The 15,910-nt window shown below is 43.9% G+C and overlaps 1 protein-coding gene across 1 annotated transcript; it reads right to left on the bottom strand.

The window, feature by feature from the left end:
* Positions 1–6,022: 6,022 nt before the first annotated feature.
* On the bottom strand, positions 6,023–15,064 carry LOC133893294 (potassium transporter 7-like). The gene is made up of 9 exons (XM_062334281.1): positions 14,765–15,064; positions 13,695–13,938; positions 13,175–13,420; positions 12,999–13,052; positions 8,197–8,457; positions 8,053–8,105; positions 7,854–7,968; positions 7,512–7,766; positions 6,023–7,235 (listed from the first exon to the last, which is right to left on the bottom strand). Exons 1-9 carry the CDS (start codon positions 14,795–14,797, stop codon positions 6,139–6,141), a joined length of 2,358 nt encoding a protein of 785 aa, XP_062190265.1. The 5' UTR covers positions 14,798–15,064; the 3' UTR covers positions 6,023–6,138.
* Between the last annotated feature and the right edge of the window lie 846 nt (positions 15,065–15,910).

The raw sequence follows: 15,910 nt of genomic DNA, 5'->3' as shown, positions 1-15,910 counted from the left end.
TGATGTCGCCAATGTCCCTTCGGCCATCGACACCGACTCCCCCGTTGTCATCTCTCTCTCTCTCTCTCTCTCTCTCTCTCTCTCTCTCTCTCTCTCTCTCTCTCTCTCTCTCTCTCTCTCTCTCTCTCTCTCTGTGTGTGTGTGTGTGTGTGTAATCCGGACATGTGGGCCCTGCTTGTTAACATAGTCCTCCTTTCATCCCCCCAGGCCGAAGCTAGGCCACCATGGGCTAATGGCCAGCACAATGCGTAGCCCAGCACAATGCGTAGCCCAGCGCAACACGGCCCAGCACAACATAGACCAACCTAGCTACATAGTTCCAACCCATATCAATAGTGGGAGCTCATATACACATTAAAGGACCCAAATGCACTGTACCAGGCTCAACCCAATAGTATATTTAAAATTCCAAAAAGAAAATTTTCCTTTTTCTTTACATTAAATTTTATGAAGCTCGTTTCTCCTCCTTTTAACTCCAGTTTTGATAATTCTTCCACCAAAATTTATCTAAATTCGAACCCTACCTATTCTCATCAATTTCATAATTTTTGAATTTTTTTGCATTTTTGTTGGTATTTAATTGTGTTTGTTCTTTTTTCCACGTTAGAGAACAGATGGTTCGAGGAGGAGAAAAAGGAACTCGGAGTGTAAGATTTTGAGCAGGACCCACTCGAGGACTTCAACGAAGGCAAGTTCCAATCTGTTTCCCTAGTTGATCATACTGATCCTAGATTTTATAACCACAACCTGTAGCAACTATTTTTCCACCAATTACTGCATAAAATAATAGAACCGGTATACTTTAAACTGTTAATTTAGTTATATCCCAGTACTGAATATATATTGCCTGATTATCTTGATTCCCGAATATAACCTTGATAAACCTAGGTCATTATGTCTCGGCAATATTAATTACACTATGACGAGCACCTCGTTATTAAGTATCATCATGGATTTATCATTTTAAATAAGTAGAATTCATCTTATTTTATAGAGTCGTACTAATGACATTTGTTACTCTTTGTAGGTCCAGGTAGCTATGTCATGGGTCTTTGGCTTATGCATTTGAGGAGAAATACAGGGTCAATATAGCCAAGAGAATCCTACTGTGGAGTTGGAAATAATCCGCTAAATAATATTTTTGTCTTATTTATTATGCTTTGTTGTTTGCTGTTTGCTGATTTCTTCTTCACTTATAGGTAGTCACTAAATAATGTTTTTTGGCTTATGGTTTGCAACATCTTCTGCTTTGAACTCGCAACTTTGATGTTACCCTGTGCATTGCTTGTGTTTCTGTTGCAACGTACGGGTACTCAACTTGAGGAGAATATAGGCTTTGCACAAGGAGAATGATTCACTATTATGTCAGTGATATCGCTACTTTTTGAGTGATGCTTTGTATTGTAATAAATTCTGTTAGCTATGGTGTATCTGCTATGCTAGATCAACATGTCATGTACTGACATGAAACATTGATTTTGGTCTTTCGGATGATGTGTATTGCTTATGTATATTGAACGCTTGCTTGGTGTTATTCTGCTAAGGAGGTCGTATAAGAATTCTGTGAGTTGTCTAGTATCAAGGGTTATGGCACTTGCAACTGGCAAAATGTGGAAATCAACAATTCCAGAGGCATGATGATGTACGTAGCTTATATATATATATATATAGGAAAACTAGTATGTACTCCTGGGTGTATGTACTCCCACCTCTCATATACCACTTTTACACGTGTGTTATACTTCTTTATCACTTTAAATATACTTCATTAGTAATTATAAGATACTACAATACAAATCCCACGAAAATTTTTATGAAATTCCATGATTTTTATCTTAATTTGCGTATATACTTCTTTTATGTATAAAAAAGAGTATATAGCAAAAATGAAAGGCTAACATTGAATTTTTTTTCATACAACTCATATTGGAGTATCTTAGAATTAGTATTAGAGTATACTAAAAATGATAAAAGAGTATAAAGTGTTTGTTTAGGTGGTATATTGCATGTGGGAGTACATACTCCTAGGAGTATAGAATAGGTGTCCTATATATATATATATATATATATATATATATATATATATATATATATATAATTTGGGACTTCATGACCTATGTTAAGTACAGTGCTAACTTGTTAGTTTTCCCTAGGATTTGATTGCTAGGTTTCTGTTGAATTGTATTTGGGGTGGTATTGATTGAAGGAAGAAGGGGATGTGTATTCTAGGGAGTGAAGAATTGTGTGATTCTAAATTGTGTGTACATCAGTAGTTTGGATAATTAAATTGTGGATACGCATTCCCTAGGAATGTATCCCTCTTAATTGAATGACAAAGCATCTACCACATTAGAAAGTTTCTTAAGTACACTTAAATTTTACATCATGCATAGTTTAAAAATTCAACTAAACTTGCGATTCAAAACATGTTGTTTGGTTTGTTTGGGCGTCGTGACGTCGGGAGGCCGAAGTTAGATGATCCCGATCCGGACGTGAATATGCCCTCCCTTCGTCGCGTGCTGCTGCCTCCCACTCCGTCCCAAGTGTCTGATGCCACTCTTTGTGTCCCCACTATTCGCTACCTCTTCCCCTCCTTGTCGCACGCTGGCACGGGTAAGGCATTACATGCAGCGCGGAGGAAGGCGGGCACCGTCCACCACGGACGCGAAGTCGGTGAGCTTGGCGACGAGGAGCAGGCTGAGTAGCGCGATGAGGTGCTCAGCGTCGTCGGCGGAGGCATTGGAGAGGAAGCAGAGGAGCTCAAAGAGAACTTGGCCCACATTACGGTGGCGAAGCAGCGGCCGAGCGAGAACGCAACGCGTTCGTCCTTAGCTTACCTGCTTCTTGCTGCACTTGTTCGGCGGCCCGAGACCAGTGGCGCTCGTGAAGAGTGGCGGTGGTGGTGCACGCGGAAAGGGGCAAAATTAGTGAGGCAGGGGTGAAAGCTCGTGGATTGGACTTCCATGTGCCTCCACGACAATGGTGCTCGGTCGAGGTTGCGATGACGCGGGTTGCGGTGAAGCTACAGTGGGAGGCTCGTCGCTTGGGGAGCGGTGGGTGGCAGGCGGCTCGCTTCAGGCAAAGCAGCGGTGGGGTGCCACACCGGCAATGGCACGGTGCGCACCGACGGCGAGTGCGTAGCCACCAGAGCGACACGGTGCAAAGAGTGGAATGTGGTTGTAGACACGTGCATGTGTGTCGCCGCCTTTGGCTAGCTCGTGTGGGCCACTGTTAAGGGGCTCAGCATGACGGAACAAGGCGGAGGGGCAACGACGGTGGGGTGCCCGAGGGAAAGGGGTCGAGAACAACTACGGTTTAATTACTCGCAAAGAAAAATAGCTATGTCCTTTGAATGAAAAGAAAAATGGCACAGTAGGTTGAGTTGACCCTTAACTGTACCAACCAAATAATTACATAGTATCAATAAATGAGGTAAACAATTTGGCTTGGATGCCATCTCTACAAGTCAAATATTGTACTGACTACTGACGTATGAGCTCTAGAAATTTTCTCTCATTTTCAATATATTGATTATCGATTCACTATATCTGGTACCTCAGCCACTAGCTATCAAAAAACATCAATCAGGATAACTGAAGTTCCTGAACACTAAATTTTTGTTTAATAAATTGTTTACGCCTGTTACAGTGAGCAGATAACTATAAAAAGGAAAAGAAAAGGAAGCATGCATGCACGGAACCAAATCTCCGGATTGATCTAAAGGCGAGATGCGATCGTTTAGACGTTTCGACAAGTGACAACGACCGGTATCATCTTTTTCTTTTTCGCTTCGTTAATTTACGCGCATAATTGCTGAACGATGGCGCAATGAAACACTGGTTTTCTCAACGGTGACGATTGAGCATTAGGCATGTTTCTTGGACATGACTAAATACTGCCCGTGCATGCTATAAGCGGATAGCAGGCACACCCTTAATTAGAAAAATACTTAATTAATTATTTTTCTAATCAGGGCAAATTGACATCTGCACGCAGAGCGTGCCTGCGACAACACCTGGAAACAAGCGAATTTCTATGTCCATAGGCAAAAATCCTATGCATTGAAAAAAGTATTTTATATACTATAGAAAAGCATTTCATATGTTGTGAAAAAGCATTTCATCTGACCATCTTTTTTATTTTTAGTAATCTTAACAAAGACTAGCAGGACAATGCAGCAAGGAAGAGAGGCGCACCCAAACAGTCCAGAAAATCCAAAAAGCAAATTGTTTCAATTTGCAAAACTCAAATCCGTGTAAACTCATAAAAAACATATTGGTTCTAAATTACAAGCAATTCATATGAACCTAGAAAAGCATATTATGTGAATTTGAAAAGCAAAATTAGCATAATTGGGTACAGATTTGAGAAACACATTTCGACGAATAAGCAATTTTTTAAAGTCATGAGCAAGTTTTCAAAAAATTGTAAGCAAATTATAATACACACAGAAGCACTTTTTTTATATGAAGTTGATGTTAAAAAAAATATCATCAAAATATACTGAACTGGGGTCTAGTTTTGAAGCTCTTATCGCACAAAACACAATGGTGCAATCGGATTTTAATTTAGATGCTCAGTTTGGAAAATATGGTTTTTTAAAATTTTGAAATGGAGTTGTATGTGAATGACGTCACCAATTTTGTCATCTTTCTCTTCTCCATACATGCAACAGTACATGAGCTAATAACATCTGGTGCTCAATGAACGGCTGATGCGAGCGTGCATGCCGCACGACAAGAGCATGCACGCTCGGAATTTAGTCTTTAGGTTCTTTTTATTCTGGTTATGGATTTTAGCCTAAAAATAGAAGTAAAAACAAATTGTTACAATATAAAATTTGATTCTTACAATCCTCAAGCCAAGTTATATTACAAAATCTTACCGTTCATAATCTGATGAAAAATAATTTTTACGAATTCTACAGACTAGACTGAATTATTATAATCTAAAGTTAAAATAAACATTCTCTTAATGTCGTTGATATGGCCTTGAAAGGCGGAAAATAATCCTATGAGACTTATACTATAAAACTTTTAATGAAATCGAATAAAATCATATGTGAGAAAACATGAAAAGAAATAAATTGACATATGCCATACTATGTATTAAATTTAGACCACAAATATATAAAACCCTAAGTTAGCACCGCGGATGAGTGCACTTGCCGGCTACGGCGCGCTCAGGAATTTCCCAAGGACTGTAGGGATATAGGCCCAGACCGACTACCTTTCTGTTACAGATTATCGAAAACAGGTCATACCAAAATTTGCGAGCTAAAGGACTATCAAGTTTTCGTTTATTCACGGTTTAGTCAAAGATTATCGCAAGAATCTTTTTTTAAAATATATTCTGAAAGAAATACATGTGGTATGTGAGATAGTATGAACATGCCACAATATAATCCAAGTGAGCGTCAAATTTTACAGGGAGCTCGATCCGAAAACACAGACGAAGAATGCACAAACTTGTAGCCATGCCATCACGAACACAATGTATTTACAAGGTTACCGAGGCTCCGGAATTCAAAAGAGTGGCAACCGGCGCCGGCTCTAGTATATTTTGCTACTTTACCCCTTTTTTTGTTGAACTGATATTTTGCTCACCCATCCTAATCTTCAGTGCCTGAGATGGGCGAGGAGATCGAGGCAATGTACCATTTTTGCCGGCGAGGAGGTTAAGGTTGAAGGTTTCCACCGGTGAGGATTAGTGTCGTACAATCTTAGAGGATTGTTGATGGGTGACAAGTTAGCTTGACGAAGGAGGACATAGGGATAGAGCGGTGAGGTGACGGAGACACCACCAGTTGCCACCAACGAAGGATCGCCGATGGGCAGAGACAAGCTGAGCCAGATTAGTGTGGCAACGGACGATATCGATGGATCCAACAACAAGAGTATCAGTGAAGACAGGTGGAGGCCTGCGGGACGGGGGAGTCTCACACTCTGTGGAGGTGAGTGAGGCAGGTGAAAGCTGGCAGGGTGGGTTAGTTCGTCGATTGAGATTTTGCCCAATTTCAGCGTGCGACAAATAGCAATCTTTTTTGCTACATTACCTGATACCTCGCAAAACTACAGAACTACACTATTGCGACATGTTGAGTAGAAGGCTGAGTTCAGAACAAGATCCATTGCGAGTTTACACGTAGTAGATCATGCCGACCTCGATGAGGCTGATGTGGGGGATGTGCAGCGTCACCGACGGGCCCCTGCAGTTCTTGCGGAGGAACGAATAGGCGTAGTCGATGGCGAACGTCTTGAGGAAGTTGGAGTTCTTCCTCGCCTTCACGTACGAGTGGCCGATGATGTACGCCACGCCGGCCTCCTTCGCCTCCAGGAGGTCGGACAGCTCGTCCCGCACCTGCGGGTCGGCCCGCTCCTCCTCGGAGATCTGGAACCGCACCCTCCGCCGGCGGCTCAGGCCGCCCCCCGACTCCTGCTCGTAGATGGACTGCAGGCTCCGGAGCGTCTCCGACTTGCTGCTCCGGGTCAGGGACAGGGACGTGCCTGCGTCGTCGATTGAGTCCCTCACCAGCAGCCCGGTGCCCGTCGTGTCCGTGGTGTGCACGACCGCCATCCTCCCTTCCGTCGACGACTCGTAGCTCCCCGACGAGGCGGCCTCCTCGGCCTCCATCTGGATGAACTTGGCGATGCTCATCACGAGGTGGTTCTCAAAGTTCTCGTCGTCCTTCTGCACGTCCTTGTACCCGTACCTGACGATGCAGCGGTACATGCGGTACTCCCTGGGGCCGATCCTGCCGATGAGGTACCGCTCGTCCGTGGGCACGTACGGCACCGGCACGGACTTGACGCAGACGAAGACCAGGACCTGGTGGAACGCCGGCAGGTTGGTCACGAAGTGCGAGAAGATGGCCGGCACACCAGTGACCAGCTCCGTGTAGATGAGGCCGATCCCGGGCACGCGCATGATCCCGAGGCTCGGGCCGAGGTTCAGGATCCACTTCATGGACACCTTGTTCTGGAAGTCGAACATGTACTTGCGCCGCGTGCCGTAGTGCCACACGTACATGGTGAACATGATAACGAGGGCGAGCGCGATCGGAACCCACCCTCCCTGAGGTATCTTCACTACTGCCGCCGAGAAATAGATGGCTTCGATTGACCCGAACAACACGAGGAATAGCAGGGCAATCAGGAGGTTCTTCTGCCACACGAAGATGATGACCAGTGACATTAACCAGGTGGTGACAAACATCACAGTGATGCACGCGAGACCTGAGATCATGCAGATGAAGGGAGCAAAAGTTAGTAATGGGGCGAACCAAGCATGAGGAAATCATGAGGAAAAGGCAGACAAGTGCTACTGAGGAAAACTTGTATCAAAAGAGTAACTGAGGAAATTGCCCAGAAATAGAGGTTCTGAATGAAATGAAGTATATGCACATGCTGCCAATGGAGAACCATGGTTACAGAACGGCAGAACATCATACATAAGTAATTTGTTCTATATGATTTCTTCAGTTTCTGCAGTGGTGAAGTGGTCAAACTCACCATAAGCATTTCCGATGACTGTCGTGTCACGGAAGCCGAGTGTGACAGCTAGAGAAAGAACCATCAGAATCCAATTTATCTCTGGTATATAAATCTGGCCGTAGATCCACCTTGATGTATGCACAACCTTCACTCGCGGAAAGCACCCCAAAGCAAGACACTGCTTAACGATAGAAAAGGTTGCGGATATAATAGATTGGCTGCCCACAACCGCGGCAAGAGTTGCTATGACAAACACAGGCCAAAAGATGGGTCCTGCAAACATGATGCAGTATAATTTGACTATTCTTGGAAACATGTGAAGCAATGATTCCAAAATATGCTCGGAGTTCTGAAGCTTACCTGGAACCGATTGATAAAAACTATCTTCCACATCTGACATGTTTCTGGAAAGAAAGGCAGCCTGCCCCATGTATTGAAGCACAAGACAGGGATATATGACACCGACAAAAGCTAACTACAAGCAGGAAAAAAGCCAATATCAATACAAAAAATATAGTGTTATTAAGTTCGGTTGCAACTTGCAACTCATTCTGCATACCCTGATAGACGCGGCACTAAAGTGACCAAGATCAGCAAACATAGCTTCAGTACCTGCATGTAGTTACAGAAATTCCTAAGACAAACTATTGATTAAAAAATATAGTAAATGGCTTCAGGCAAGATAAAAGGCCTATAAATTCACCTGTCATAGCAAGAAGTACTCCTCCGAGAGAAAGCCAACCATCTTTTCCTGTTATCTTGAAAAACTTAACAACATAATGTGGAGAAAGAGCACGACATATTCTGGGATTCCAGGTGATGATATTATATAGCCCGATTGCACCAATGCTCAAGAGCCAGATTACAACAATGGGAGCAAACATGAATGCCACCCTGTGAGTTCCTCGGTGTTGCAGTGAAAACAGACCGACAAGCACGACACAAGCAATGAATAACACCCAACCTGTATGCCAACAAGTTAGTCAAGATGCCGATTGCCAGTCACTGAGAAAAAAGAACACTAGTAATGGCTCCAATTTAACTTTGGTGGACTGAATGTATGTGTGTATGTATATACATTTACATATATATACACACATATACATATACATATACATATATAAAACTTTACTATACTATCCCCTGGGTATGGCCCAACCCAACTGAACGAGCTAGCCCCCCACCACCCCACCCAAGCACAAGTAAGCATGACTGTAAACACAGTCGTGTTCATAAATGTATTTGCTTATACTTGTAAATAGTTTACTTCATCATTTTTTAACAAAAGTTCAATATTTTTTGGTAGCATGATGTATGGACTATTAACTGGATATCTAAATGTTTTTTTAATTTTCATGTAGTCACTTCTTTATACTAAGAGATATTAGTTATTATACACAGCGCGTTGTGAGACATAATAAAGTTTGTAATACCTAGGGTGTGTTAAGTAAGACACACATATGACATATTTTTACGAACAAAGAATGAGGTGTTTATAGACATAGACTACTTATATTACTAATTATGAATCAGTGGCATAACATGATGCATAAACTATTAACGCGTTACCTAAATATTTTTTATGATAAGGTAGTGACTTCTTTATACTGAGAGATATTAGTTATTACACACAGCGCTTTATGAGACATAATGAAGTTAATTCCTATGATGTGTTAAGTATGAAATACATATGACTTGTTTTTATGAACAAAGAATGAGGTGTTTATAGACATAGACTACATATATTACTAATTATGAATCACTAGAATAGCATATGTGCTTAAACATATGTATAGATGGTTCAACAGTATTGAACTTTCGTTTTAATTAATTAAATGTATTTGTTTATAGTAGGATTTTTTACTGTTATTGTGCAACCGGTTGAATTGTTGGTTTCGTCAACTTGCAAAGATCCTAAATAGCATCATTGAATACTACTGAATCAAGAAAGGTCGCTTTCAATATTGAATATTTTAGTATTATTGTTACTGTTCAAAATAGTATTTTAATATTATTAAATTAAGTTTTTACTGTTCACACCGTGTGTAAATAGTATCCAAATAGTAATTCTTTAACATAAAATTGCATGCAGGAAATGGATGATATATATATGTATATATACGTGTGTATACTCTATATCTATTATGTGCCTAGGCGCACTGTAGCGCACTGTTGCGTCACCCCGCAGTTACAATACAAAAAACAGTATAGTACGACTCACAAGATAGGTCAGTTACTACAAACATATATGGTCGTAACTGGGTACTTGTCGGAGGGTTAACTCCTGTCACAAGGATCCTGAGGGACCCCTTTTTAGAGATTCGGTCGGGGGATGATCCTGAATATGTTCGCCGGAGAAATAAATGGGTATGAATGCGATGACCGGTGGGGTAGAATGATCTAATGCGGAATGGAGTAAATACGCTGGTGTTTAGACAGGTTCAGGCCGCACGGAGACATAACACCCTACTCCTGTATGGATACTATAAATGCCTTGAGAATGTCCCTCAAGGATGTTACTGGTTACAAGAATGTTATCTATCTTAGAGCCTGGAGCTCCTTGTTCTTCGGTCTGCTCTTCTCTTCGCTACCTCGAAACCTTCTCAGGGATCGTCTAACTTGTCAAGCTTGCTCGGAGATTTCAAAGCTTCAAAAACTTAGCGATTGGTTCACCTCTGTCTCTCTCTGCTCGTGCTGCCGGCGGCTTTAAATACCCGCCGGCAGTAGCGTGCCCCAAACGAGAGGGGGGGCACGAGTTCCGAGACACCATAAATGGAAAATGTGTCATCATAGCCTCTGTGCGAAGTGACTGGGGGTGAAAAATACGTCCCACGCCCGGTCATCCATCACCATAAATGCACTGGCAACGGGCGCCATGGAGAGGGCCCACCGGGCAGCCGCGGAGCGACCCGGCGTGCCCGCCCTGTCTTGTTCTCCTGCCACAGCAGCGCGGCAGACGGAACGCCTCGGCCCTTACGACGTTATCCCGAGACGGGCCGGATGGCACGGGATGGGACCCATGCATTCAATGACCCCACGCCCTTCTGCCAGAATGTGACAGGAACTGACACCGAGCGTGACGGGAGCAGTTAGGGGTGACAGGCCACGCGCGCTCTTTAAATGCGGCCTTGGGCCTTTGACTGGCTGACACCTCACCAGTGGGCCCCTCAGGGGCCACTGTCGGGGGGGCTCTCTGAGTCGTCGGGGAACCGAGTGCTCGGGGGTCACTGCTCACCTCCCAGAGCACTCTCTCCCGGGAATGCCCTTTCTTGATCCTCGGGGAACCGAGTGCTCGGGATTACTGTTCACCTCCCCGAGCACTCTCTCCCGGGCACGCTTGTACGGATCCTCGGGGGACCGAGTGCTCGGGGGCCGCTGCACGCAGCCCCGAGCACTCTCTCCCGGAGCTTCCTTCTGTGGGTCCTCGGGATACTTGGGTGCCTAGGGGGCCACTGCTCGCAGCCCTGGGCACATTTCTCCCGGTACTTAGCTTTCCTGATCGTCGAGGGACTCAGGTGCTCGGGGGCCACCGTACACCTTCCCGAGCACTTTCTTCTCAGCACTTAGACTTCCTAGATCATCGGGGAACTTGGGTACTCGGGGACCACTGACTGTGGCCCCGAGCGCCCTCTCCCGGGACTTAATCTTTTTTACCTCGCGGAGGAGACTCCTCGGGATGGCGCCACGTGGCGGATTGCTGGCATGGCCTCGCGATTCGGGGACCCCCGGTTCCTGATTCACCGACAGTACTTTATCTAGTCGTAATTATGCACTTTATTGTCATGTGATCGCAACTGGGTCACCTCTGCGCACACCCCCAGTTACGATCCAAAAAGCAGTATAGTTGCTATCGTAACTGATTTTTTTGTCATGTGATCGTAACTCAACTATTTGTGTTGTCGTAACTAGGGGTGGCGCAGCAGTAAACTACAATGTTTCTCGTAATTATACACTTTTTATCATGTGATCGTAACTCACCTATGTATACCGTCGTAACTGACTAGTTTCTTAGTCGTAACTACGGTGGCATCATAGTCTTACTGGATCAGATCCAAATGTTCTTACAGTGTTTTCTAGACTTTAAACCTCAAAGCACCCTAGATGCTTCATTGAAATTTACAGAAATCGATTAGGCATGTTCTTAGGGTAATCATCCGTCAAAAGGATAGCTGGACAACGTCGGTTGCTAAGGGATGGATTATATCATATATTAGGGAGACAGAATATTATGAAAAACTTAGAAGGAGATTGAGAACTGTATCTATTTCTTTTTATTTGCTTGATTACAATGGATGATGCGTCCTCCTTTATACAGGAGACGGTCCTAACAATCTAAACTACTAGATCTTATCTCTAAAACTAATTAATAAATATGATCTTTAATTAATCTAATCTGATCCCTAACAATTAATCTTATCTCTAACCGGCAGCTACAGTGCGCGCGGGGCTACAGTATTACACCTACTGTTTGGGTTTATGAACAGTATTTTCAGGACATAGCTTCACCCCTTTTGCAAGACCGCTCGTCCTCGAGCTACGGTGGCGGCCGGTGTAGATCCCTCCACAGCTTAAACAATAAAACCCTCACTGGATTCGAAAGCTAGCATCTCTGATACCAAATATTGATAATCATCTATGAGGGGATAGCCGGGAAGCATCGACTGCTAGAGGAATTTAGAATATTGAGAAAGACTTAGAAGAAGGGGACCGGAAACTATATCTTATCTCTAAGATGTTGCTACAGTACGAGCAGGGCTACAGTGCCAAACCTGCTGTTCACGTTCATGAAGAGTGTTTTCAGCGCATAACACGTGTACTATGTTTCAACTTTCTAGTTATCGGTTCGATCTACCGTGTACCAACTTACTTGAACCCATGGCCCATAAGCACATGCCGTACAAACTCAAAGCATCAAATTCTGATTTTTAGTAACATGAATTGGCAAGAATATGTTTAGGGGCCTCAAGGTTATGTTGAGAAACCCGTCATGCATTTGTAGATGAATTGAGTTACAAATCTGGCTGATTTTTAAGTTCTATGATGCAAGATGGTTCACTCAAGTACATGCTGAAAACTTGTGTAAACAGATATGAAACATAGAGAGACTCAAGTACTCAACTCTTGGCATGCAAACCTGAAGGTTATGCTATATTAGATAGCTTAGGATGGAAACAAATATCCATATTAGAAACTATGACACCGTTAAACTAGAGACTGATTTCAGTCTTCGACGCCACCCCAAACCTAGGACTACGATAGAGCCATCAAGAGAGTTATGGAGATCAGGAGATGCGTCATAATTAAATTCCATCCATATCCACAAAAACTTCAGCTAAACTAAGATCATGAATATCTAAAAGCATGACTAGATTATACTGATAGACTGCCTTATTAGGAGAGCTTCTACAAATATGTAATGATTAGAATGGGAAGTGAATAAGTGATATGAACAGAACAAGTAACGAAATAACGCATGAGTAGTACAAAAGAAAATGCACCGCATACCATCTGGTATTCCTCCTGGAGCAGGGTTTTGTAGCCCAGAGACAGCCGACAAAACTGCAGCAGGCACAAACCATGAGATTTGATAACAGACAAAACATCAAAATTTAGAAGTACGTATTGAACAACTAAAAGAAAGGAGAAAGACAGAAGCAAAAACAGGGACATGTAACGTGTACCAGAGATGGCAGGTGTAAGGACTCCATCGCCTATTACGGTGGATGCACCGAATAGAACAAAAAGGAGTAAACAGGTGCGCAGCTTCCTGTGCTTGTCGAGAAACCTTTTCAATGGAGAGGAAGCAGCAGCGCGACCAACTCCAGGTTGATAATATGTTGAAAGCTCTTCGTCTGCTGCTTGTTGGTTTGGGAGCAGACTGAACTTTGCATGCCTGCAAAGCAGTGAGTACAAAGCAAATGTTCCACCTGTGCAACACATTTACTCCAACCAGTAAACATGTGTGATGAAGAAGATTAGCTACACAAAAGAAACTAACTACATAGCTCAACCCCAAAATATCATTGAAGAAAAGGAGCAAGATATTTATGGTGAATGACATGTGTGGCTGTTACAGAACTTTGTCTTTTCTGCACTCCGGATTGCCTACAGAAACTGTGCATGAACTAAGCAAAGGTAGTAATTCCTAGATATTCAACAAACCAAAATTCTAGCCCAAGCTAGTGTGTTTAGGTTACTCACCCTCCCCGTTGTCATCAGCACTCAAAACAATTAGGACGTACTTCAGCAATGGAAGGAGTGTCAAGGTCCAAAATATCAGCGAAAGCAACCCAAAGATGGTTGCCTCATCACGGTAACTGTCCAGCCTCCCAGACAACGCACTTTTGTAGACGTACAGAGGCGACGTACTCAGGTCTCCGTAAACCACACCAAAGCTCTGAAATGCTAGCAGGGAGAGAGCCTTGCAGGAACTTTTCCACTGTCCCTGCAAAGGAGCAACCACCAGCATTAGCGAACTGCGAGCCCGTGAACAACTAACAACTAGCTGAAAGAAAATAGTCAACGAGCATCACCAAATCCAGTGGCGAAAACAAACGGCAAGGTTGCCTAAAAAATTGCAAGTGCAATTCTGAGTCAAATTTCCAGTGATGTTGGCCAAAAATGCGCATGTAATGCAGTAACTCTTAATTTGGTAAAATAATACAAGTGAAAGCAACTTCCGTAGCAAATTACCTACATAACTGATGCGAATTTAAAATTCTGGGAATAAATAACAAAAAAGTACACATGTCGATAGAAAATGTGATAACGACAACGCTGTAAAAACGTAGGAGAAAAAAATGGCCGTGGCCAGTTGGTCACCCTAGCAAGCAACATGATACGGATGGATGGATATGAAGGGAAGAACTGGACGGATGAGATCCCTCTTGTGCTCACACCCATGCCCCAGGCGGAGATGCCTTTCCAGCACAAAGCAAAACGTTGACCCGATTCACTCACATGATACGGATGAACCCCATCTAGAACCAACCAAATCAACCACCGCCTCGCATTCGGCGGCACACTGCTACCTCGGCAATGCTCCGCCCCAAATCGCCAAATCGAATTCGGACAAAGCACCACTCCCCTCAGAATCGAACAAAATCCAAAAAGCGCCCAAACCATCCCGCGTCCCAAATCACACGATCGACGATCATCGAATCACCGACAGTTTAAGGGGACAAAACCGCAACCCTTCTCGAAAACCCAACAAAATCACCGCACCCGAGAAGCCGAGACAGTTCGGACCGGGGGATGTGTCGAGTCGTTACCTGCCGCGCGGCAGCGCCGATCTCCTCGTCCATTCCGGCCTCCGGGAAGACACCAACGGAAGAAGCAGGCGCGGGCGCTGCGGCGGCGGCGGAGCTTGCAACGCGCGGGAGGCAGCCGCGGAAGCTAGAGTCAAGGCCACCGGTGCGGCGATACGACCACGGGCTCGCCGGGCTGGAGAGAGCCTGAGGAAACGAGGCGGGCCGGTATAGGAGGGAGAGAGACGCTTCCGTTCCTCGGGTCAGGTCTCGAGTTTTATAGGCGCACACAGAGTAGGAATGATTCGAATGAAGAGAGAGAGAGAGTAGGGGAGAGCTTGATGGCAAGATAGACGTGATTTTATTTATTAAAATAGATAATATATTATTGTATTTATAATTTTATATTTGTATTTAATATTTTATTTATTAAAAACTGATATTTTTTTTCCATTGTAGGTCGAAAAAACCGGAGTCCAGCTATATTCAGCGTAAGATGTGTTGAATATGGCTCTATAGTTCATATTTAATATTTTATATGTTAAAAATCAGATGTATTTAATACCTCGTATGTATGTCGAATATAATATATAACAGGCAATACCTCGTATGTATGTCGAATATAATATGTAACAGGCACATAGGTTTCCAACATAAAATCAGATGTATTCCATACCTCGTATGTTAGAATTTGGTCGAGCTTAGACGCGCATGTCGCCGTCTCGGGGACGCGTAGGAGCAGCGTGGTGAGGCGGCGGGTGAGTGGGCGGGCGCCGGGAGGACGGACGGAGACTGCACCGCGGGGTTTTGGTGGACAGTCCCTGGCTCGTGGGCCCGGAAGGGTTGTTGGGTTAGGTGGGGTCAGCGTGCCAGTCAGACAGAGGCGTGTAAACGCGCGTGTACCCCCAGTCCTGGCCTAGGAGGTAGGGGGCCTGTCCCACGGCGTGTTTCGATTTCGACACGAGCGCGTCAGGGATTTCCTGTCCCAGAGGCTGTGTGGTGCATCTAGTGTCGTCAACTGACGCTTAATGAGAGAGATCGTGGAAGAGTCTTAGTCTTCAATGACAGCAGCTAATCAGCACGCTAATCTTTCTACTCAAACCGTTAATATGCTTAAAGAAACTATGATTTCTGTTGGGCTTAGGAATCCGAATTCTCATAGAAGTTTGC

Source organism: Phragmites australis, chromosome 15, assembly GCF_958298935.1.
Source record: "Phragmites australis chromosome 15, lpPhrAust1.1, whole genome shotgun sequence".
Lineage (NCBI taxonomy): Eukaryota > Viridiplantae > Streptophyta > Magnoliopsida > Poales > Poaceae > Phragmites > Phragmites australis.
The sequence above is the reverse complement of the archived record's forward strand: the minus strand, read 5'-3'. Positions and strand labels throughout refer to the sequence as shown.

Excerpts from the sequence above, each read along its gene's own strand:
- LOC133893294 (XM_062334281.1), bottom strand. The coding sequence starts at position 14,797 with ATGGACGAGGAGATCGGCGCTGCCGCGCGGCAG. Across the intron at positions 13,421-13,694 it reads TGCTGATGACAACGGGGAGG|GTGGAACATTTGCTTTGTAC; the intron begins GTGAGTAACCTA and ends TGTGTTGCACAG. Across the intron at positions 13,053-13,174 it reads CCTTACACCTGCCATCTCTG|TTTTGTCGGCTGTCTCTGGG; the intron begins GTACACGTTACA and ends TGCCTGCTGCAG.